The sequence below is a fragment of the Limulus polyphemus genome, unplaced genomic scaffold (assembly GCF_000517525.1).
Source record: "Limulus polyphemus unplaced genomic scaffold, Limulus_polyphemus-2.1.2 Scaffold4707, whole genome shotgun sequence".
Classification (NCBI taxonomy): domain Eukaryota; kingdom Metazoa; phylum Arthropoda; class Merostomata; order Xiphosura; family Limulidae; genus Limulus; species Limulus polyphemus.
The window spans coordinates 71431-80371 of record NW_013670317.1 but is presented as its reverse complement, the minus strand read 5'-3'; the positions used below and the strand labels follow the sequence as shown (position 1 = coordinate 80371).

General features: G+C 33.4%; 1 protein-coding gene across 1 annotated transcript in view; it reads left to right on the top strand.

The window, feature by feature from the left end:
- Positions 1 to 8941, top strand: part of LOC106471573 (2-hydroxyacyl-CoA lyase 1-like) — a gene marked incomplete at its 5' end in the record, with an annotated part of 35352 nt that overhangs the window by 3100 nt on the left and 23311 nt on the right. Inside the window, 4 exons of the mRNA XM_013932176.2 lie at positions 1325 to 1405; positions 2589 to 2661; positions 4547 to 4624; positions 7431 to 7638. Coding sequence (XP_013787630.2) covers positions 1325 to 1405; positions 2589 to 2661; positions 4547 to 4624; positions 7431 to 7638 — 440 coding nt within the window. The remainder of the gene's footprint in view (positions 1 to 1324; positions 1406 to 2588; positions 2662 to 4546; positions 4625 to 7430; positions 7639 to 8941) is intronic.

The window sequence follows — 8941 nt, the reverse complement described above, 5'->3', positions numbered from 1 at the left end:
CTGGTTGTGACATTTTGTGGAAATAATCTGTTGGGTAGACTGTTATATGTTGATCCTTACATTCACACCAAGATGGTATGTTGCTGTCTTACCTGCCTGCATAACCAATTAATAGACAGAAAATAACCTATTGCGTAGGGTGTTATATGTTGATCCTTACATTCACACCAAGATGGTATGTTGCTGTCTTACCCGCCTGCATAACCAATTAATAGACAGAAAATAACCTGTTGCGTAGACTGTTATATGTTGATCCTTACATTCACACCAAGATGGTATGTTGCTGTCTTACCTGCCTGCATAACCAATTAATAGACAGAAAATAACCTGTTGCGTAGACTGTTATATGTTGATCCTTACATTCACACCAAGATGGTGTGTTGCTGTCTTACCTGCCTGCATAAACAATTAATAGACAGAAAATAACCTGTTGCGTAGGCTGTTATATGTTGATCCTTACATTCACACCAAGATGGTGTGTTGCTGTCTTACCTGCCTATATAAACAATTAATAGACAGAAAATAACCTATTGCGTAGACTGTTATATGTTCTGTAATGAAACGAAAGTTGCACTTTGTGTAGTTTTAATGTAAGGTTTTTAATGTGGTTTATTTTTAGATTTAAGCTCAGTATTTCAAAGATTACGTAAGTAGTTTTTTTTAATAACTTCAAATTATTCTCATTTAAAAAGCTCTTCTCTGATGCTATAGTAATACATATACTAGGTGTTAACTTTCTTAAAAAACCTAAAATATCTAACCCTGGTGTGACAATAACAAATGAAAATTATAAAAAGTAAAATTATTTAAGACTTGGCTAGTTTTACACTGGAGGTTTACCTAGATTCTTAACCTACAAATTACTGATTTGATTTTACATCTCTACCACTAGGATCCATGTGTTGCTTCCTATTGAATACTTTTGTTTTGTTTGTTACAAACAAAAAGTGTAAAGAATAACCACTGTGTGAAATTACTCATTTTTTTATGTAAAATTCACTGGAGATCCCTAAAGCAATTACTGGGATTAAGTGTAACATTGATGTTATTTTCATATATATATATGATTTTTGTGTAACTATAATGTTATTAGGGTTCTTGTAACTAACTGAGTCAAAAGCAATTTGAGGTACAAAAATATTAGAAAATGTATTAAAAAATCTGCATGGGGTCCTCATTGGTAATTCTAGGGTTGAAGTGTTAAAAGCAGTGGGGAGTATTAATATTTACATCTCTTGAATTTGGCCAAGTAATTTTTATCTAAACAGACATTCTGTTAACAGCTCCTTTACATCAGTGTAAATTACTTGTTTCTTTCTTATAGGACAGCTGTTTGTCTCGTGGTTTCAGGACCTGGGCTTCTACACGCTGTGGGTGGAATGGCTAATGCTCATATTAATGGCTGGTCAGTGACAGATATGATAAGCAGAAAGGTTTATTTTTATAAATGATGTGATTTTTCAGTCTTTTTTTTTTAAAAGCTATAGTTGTCACTTTGTATTAATGTTTTCCTTTGTATCAGATGTGTGTAAATGATAATCACATTGTAGAAATTCAGAACTATCACTAATCACAGTCAGAGGAAACTTTAAACACCTTTCTGGTTCTGTGAGATATCAAACACAGAACTATCACTAATCACAGTCATGAGGAAACTTTAAACACCTTTCTGGTTCTGTGAGATATCAAAGCAGAGAACTATCTCTAATCATAGTCACGAGGAAACATTAAACACCTTTCTGGTTCTGTGAGATATCAAACAGTGACCTACCACTAATCACAGTCACAAGGAAACTTTAAACACCTTTCTGGTTCTGTGAGATATCAAACAGAGAACTATCACAGTCACAAGGAAACTTTAAACACCTTTCTGGTTCTGTGAGATATCAAACAGAGAACTATCACAGTCACAAGGAAACTTTAAACACCTTTCTGGTTCTGTGAGACATCAAACAGAGAACTACCACTAATCATAGTCACGAGGAAACTTTAAACACCTTTCTGGGTCTGTGAGATATCAAACAGAGAACTATCACTAATCACAAGGAAACTTTAAACACCTTTCTGGTTCTGTGAGATATCAAACAGTGAACTACCACTAATCACAGTCATGAGGAAACTTTAAACACCTTTCTGGTTCTCTGAGATATCAAACAGAAAACTATCACTAATCACATTCATGAGGAAACTTTAAACACCTTTCTGGTTCTGTGAGATATCAAACAGTGAACTATCATTAATCACAGTCACAAGGAAACTTTAAACACCTTTCTGGTTCTGTGAGATATCAAACACAGAACTATCACTAATCACAGTCATGAGGAAACTTTAAACACCTTTCTGGTAAAAAACTTAATGTTTAAGATAATCCAAGATTTTAAAAACTTAACGTTTAAGATAATCCAGGAGACTGTTTGATATCTCACAGAACCAGAAAGGTGTTTAAAGTTTCCTCATGACTGTGATTAGTGATAGTTCTCTGTTTGATATCTCACAGAACCAGAAAGGTGTTTAAAGTTTCCTCATGACTGTGATAGTTCTCTGTTTGATATCTCACAGAACCAGAAAGGTGTTTTTTTCTATTACAGGCCTTTGTTAGTCATTGGTGGGTCAAGTGATCAGGATCAAGAAGGAATGGGAGGTTTTCAAGAGTTCCCTCAGGTGATTTATTATTTATAAAATTTCTGGACTTCTTGGAACTCATTATTGCCGCTTCAGTTTGAATACTGAAAGTCAACTTTAGTGACTCTGAATTTTTGTTTTTACATGATTGAACATTTAAAAGTTATTTAAAAATATAAATGATGAACATTATAGCAAATACATTGACTAACTATCAAACTTGGTCTAATGTTGCTGCTTATGTCACTGTGTGTAATTATCAGTTTAAATTATTATATGGGAGTAATGGATGTATGTTAAGTTAATATAAAAGTTTTAAAAAGTTAGTTACACATACAGTATATAATAGTTAAGTATTATATATACAAACGTATTGTTGTTTAAACTTATCTTTATCACTAAATAACATATTGTGTATCGAGTAATAGCAAATTAATTTCTATGGTCACCTAAAACCTCTATTTTCTTTTGTTGTTGATTCTTCAGGCTTCTTACACATTTTCCTTTGAATGTCACTGAAGTCTCTTGAGGAACATTCAAAGCACTTAGTTGCTGATTAAAACTACAGTTGTCTAAATAAGATGAGCTGACAGTTCCTATGTATAGAAAACGTAAAAAGAAACATGACTTTTTTTTTAACTTCCTGGGATTATTTTGTGTTTAAAAGATTAGATTTCTGTCACATGAATGTTCAAGTGATTGTTTAATCTTGGGAAATATCTTCTTGAAGTTCGTGGCTTGAGAAGTGTTGGAAGGTCTGTTGATGTCTTCATCATGCTAATCACAGTAGCCGTAGGTAGTGTCTTGATGCGTAGCCATTTACTGAAACCCATATGTATGGAATGTGAAAATGGCTTAGGAACCACAAATATCGTATCGGATGTCCAGAGGTTTCTGGGAATGAGGAAATATGGATTTTTGAGTTGCGTTTGTGTTTATGTGCATCGTACGATTTCCATTAATATCTCACGAACACAGTGTATAATGGTGAAAAGTTTTGTTTAAATATTGGCAAGTGCATCCAATGAGACAAATGAGATGATGGTTAGTGGACATCCTGAAACAGTAATAGGCTTCCCTTTATCTGCTCTATTTACAGGCTAGCAAGTGAGAATCTGGTCGATTCACAGGCTAGCAAGCAATAATTTGGTCTATTCACAAACTACCAAATAAGAGTCTGTTCTATTTACAAGCTGCCCCCCAGTGGTATGTCTGCGGACTTATACTGTTAGAAACCGGGTTTCGATACCCGTGGTGGGCAGAGCACAGATAGCCCTTTGTGTAGCTTTGTGCTTAATAACAAACAACAATTTACAAGCTAGCAAACAAGATTTTTGGTGCTCTTTAGAAAATTTACTAGATTTTCTGGTGGTCAAAGTTCTTCAATAGGAAAACTGTTCATGTAACATTATAAAATATTAATTGTTTCTTGTTTGTGGTCCTGTACTCCTTGCTTTTTGTTCAAGTTTCTGTTCTCAGTCTTCAAACTTAATACATAATTGATTTTTTTTTCTGGTTTTCATTCATTGTGCTCATTTTCCCTTTTCTCGTATTACTTTTTATAGATTATTAAATCAGATTTAATAGCGTAAATAGTTTTGATTAATAATAATAAAGTAAACAGTGTTATAATAAAATAATGCTATTATTAATAATAATGTACCTTAACACATCTGTGATTTGAAACCTGTAATATGGTAACAGGAAAAATATCTGTTTAACAGTGATTTTAGTCACTTCCGTAAAGCCCGATTACTTCAACATTTTGGTGTTTAACATTTCTATAATAAATATCCTGTATGCATGTACATTTAGGATATGATTTTCTGACTTAGTCTTGTTTAGATTTTTAAGGTATTTAAAATTTTTGGAGAAGGTTTAAGTACATTCACAATTAAGAGGAGTTATTTTTTTTTTTGGTTAGGTTGAAGCGTGTCGTCTGTATACGAAGTATGCGTGTCGACCTAATAGTGTGCAGCTTATTGCTTTCCATGTTGAAAAGGTAAAGTATCTTGTAATTAAAGACCTTATTAATAACCGTTTGACTTTATTTAGTGACTAAAACATTTTGTAGAATAGTTATTTCTTTTGTCATCTGGTTGAAGTTGTATAATGTAAAGTGGTTAACGTTTCACTTTTGACAGAAACCCAAGTCATGTGAATAAAAAAACATGTCTGATGGTTTCCAATGCAACTTGCATGTTCTTAGAGTTCTCTTATCTCATAATTTTGAAGGATGCTTTAACAAAGCTAAATTTATTCTTCTCTCTCGAAAACCAAGGCTATATCAGAACTAAAATGTTCATGTAATTGACAGAAACACTTCCACTATTACATTTGCAGCCTAAATCTTTGACCTGATTTAATTCTGAAAGTTTGTGCCCGAGATGTTGACTTCCAACTGTAATGGTTTATCACCGGATAAACAGAAAACTGTTATACCGTCGTGCTATTCTAAATATTTGACCTGATTTAATTCTGAAAGTTTGTGCCCGAGATGTTGACTTCCAACTGTAATGGTTTATCACCGGATAAACAGAAAACTGTTATACCGTCGTGCTATTCTAAATATTTGACCTTATTTAATTCTGAAAGTTTGTGCCCGAGATGTTGACTTCCAACTGTAATGGTTTATCACCGGATAAACAGAAAACTGTTATACCGACGTGCTATTCCTAGACACTTCCTTTATATCATCTGGTGGTAAAATCCTTGTTACAGTCATTGCTGAAGTATGACCTGAGCTTGTCAGATGTTCCTCATCAGGATCCTCATGCACAGAAGGAACTCCGTGAGGATACTTATTTCCGTATATTCTGTTTTACTATCACATTTTGTTTCTCTTCTAAAATAGCTTTTGGACTGTGTGCTCATGCTGTTAAACTTTTATAAGGTACTAGTTCTTTGTTAGCAACTATTTTTGTTCCCTCGTGTCTTCAAGTTTTAAAACTTTCTTTGATTTATGTCTGTAGCACTATTTTGTTAAGAATTGTATGTCAAATAATAATGCTCCAACTGCTTTGTGAAGAAAATCAGGACATACTGGTTTGCCCTTGTACATCCATCTCAACTGTGTACACAGGATATCTCAAGACTGGATTGATGGATTTTGACCAAACATATACAACAGGTACTACATACAAAAACTTTTATCCTGATTAATTTTTAAAGTCATGAGCTAGAGGTCAAGGTCAAAAGATCGCTGGTACATGGAGAATCTTCTCCAAACTTGTGGACATGATATTTCAGTACAGGATAAAACGTATAAAACTGGTTCTACATACAAAGTTCTAGACTGGATTAGGTTTTGAAGGTCATGGGCAAAAGGTCAAGGTCAATTAATTTTTGGGGGGGGACTTGTATATACAATATGATATTAGTGAGGGCATAGATGTTTCATAAACACAATTTGCACATGTTTTATTTTCAAAATGTGTGTTTTAGTTTGAGATACTTTTGTAGTTTGTTTATACGTTCGTATTGTAGAGCCGTATCGTGATGAGTATCTTGGATATTTATCAATTCCTTGCTATCTGTTAGTTTCTATAGGACATTGCTACATGAGAAGCTAAATTATTGAAGTTTTGTACATGTCATCGCTTATCCACCTAATTTCTTTTGTTTCAAGTTTTCTCTTGTTGCGGATCATATCCTGATACCATTTGAGCATCTTTTTTTGTTCTATTACAAAAATCTTTAGATTGTACTGTAAAATTCCATCATTACTGGTAACCTTGGTCTTTTCAGAGTGTTTCTCTTCCATGGGTTGAACTAATTTCTAATTTCAATCGACCTTGCATCTGAACAAAAGACGTCGCAAGACAGCTTGGACTGTTGTGAACCTTTGATAGTTTTCGGCAGTTGAGCTTGGATAAATCTGTTGTTAGGGTTCTTCTTAGGCTTCAGTCAAGAAATCATCTTCAACTACCATGATGTCTAATAATGGTTGGAGACGGCTTGAATGGGTAATGAAGAAAACTTTGATATAAGTTTAACATAACAGCAAATACACAACCTTTCGACAAGGTTTTGTCATCATCAGGTCGAAACGTTGTACATTTGCTGTTATGTTAAACTTATATTAAAGTTTTTCTTCATTACCCATTCAAGCCGTCTCCAACCATTATTAGTCTCAAAATGGGTTCCTCGTCATCGAATTTGAATACCATGATGTCTGTGAGCCATCATCTCTTGTATAATATTTGGACTCATGTTGATCTTGAGGTTTATATGATAAGGTTAAACTTATTTTGTGGAGTTATTTATGTCCCAATAATTCCACTCTGCTGTGAAGTTCACCCCTGATTCCACTGTTGTGTCTTAAGTTTCACGCAGCACAGTAATCTGTTTGTTCAGGTGCCTAATATTTTTTCCAGTATAAACATCATTCCATTATTTTCCTAGCTTTCCTTATGAAGTGACCAATATGGTCGCGAATCAGTGTGTTATCCTAAGATGATTGTTTCATTTTTGCTTTTTTAAATCTTTGATTACATATTCCTCCAATGATTGAGATTTTGTGTTCTCTTTCTGTTACAGGTTTTTTTTATATGTACATCATTTTGAGAATGTGTAATTTTTAGTTTTATCTTTTGAAACTATGCTTGTTTTTGTTTTCTCTTTCAACCATACCAAGTTTGAAACGTGTAAAATGTACATTTTCTCGATATATATTTTAGTTAGCAAATATAATATAACCCTGTTGTTTTATTGAATTAAAAAACTTCCCACAATCTAGATATTAAGAATATAAGGCTATTTAGTTTGAAGAAAGTGGACAATATATATGTATATATTTTACTTGCTAGGCTGTGAGACAAAGTTTGTACGGCCGACCTGGTGTTTGCTATATTGACCTTCCAGGTAGCCTAATAAACCAAGAAGTACCATTAAAATCTTTGAAAGAAGTTCACCGATGTCCTGATCCTCCACAGATATTTGCAGATCAGAGATTGGTGTCAAAAGCTTTTGATCTTCTGAAGAATTCTAAACAACCATTAGTTATAATTGGTAAAGGTATGTCTGGTAAATTTTTCTCGTAATTCCAACCGTGTCGTGTGATAGATATGTTTCTGCATGTATAATATGGTTTATAATGTTAAAATGTTATCAGGGTGAATGATAATCCTTGAAAGTCTTTGGGAATTGAGAATGGAATTTCAAATGCTTGAAAAGGGACCTCTTTGTTTCAGAAGTACTTGAAAATATTGTAATAGCAGAACATATCAATATATCTAACTCCAGTGTATGTTGTGGAGTTGAACGCAATAAATGTAATCTTTCTGTTCTTTTTAGTCAACATTCATATGTTGAACAAATAAATAGGAATTTTATAACATTTCAGTGGAATCTGATTGATTTTGATGTAAATTTTAAATTCCAAAGTGTGCTTAAAAAGCATTCTGAGAGTGCTTAGAAAGTCCATGAAACTGATCTTAGCAGTACAGCATGAAACATATGGACAAATGTTCATAATTCATGTATAATGAAAGTGTCATAGGTCCTTGAACTTGATCTGAGCAGTACAGCATGAACCATATGGACAAATGTTCATAATTCATGTATAATGAAAGTGTCATAGGCCCTTGAACTTGATCTGAGCTGTACTGTATGAACCATATGGACAAATGTTCATAATTCATGTATAATGAAAGTGTCATAGGTTATTGAAATTGATCTTAGCAGTACTGTATGAACCATATGGACAAATGTTCATAATTCATGTATAATGAAAGTGTCATAGGCCCTTGAACTTGATCTGAGCAGTACTGTATGAACCATATGGACAAATGTTCATAATTCATGTATAATGAAAGTGTCATAGGCCCTTGAAATTGATCTGAGCTGTACTGTATGAACCATATGGACAAATGTTCATAATTCATGTATAATGAAAGTGTCATAGGTTATTGAAATTGATCTTAGCAGTACTGTATGAACCATATGGACAAATGTTCATAATTCATGTATTATGAAAGTGTCATAGGTCCTGCATGTATAATGAAAGTGTCATAGGTTCTTGAAATTGATCTGAGCAGTACAGTATGAACCATATGGACAAATGTTCATAATTCATGTATTATGAAAGTGTCATAGGTTCTTGAAATTGATCTGAGCAGTACAGTATGAACCATATGGACAAATGTTCATAATTCATGTATAATGAAAGTGTCATAGGTCCTCTACAGCATGAACCATATGGACAAATGTTCATAATTCATGTATACTCTACTCATTATGGGAGCATAAAAAAATGAATGCCTGGTTCATAGGGCATTCTTGCCCAATACTGGTTCATATTGCTATATTTACATATTTC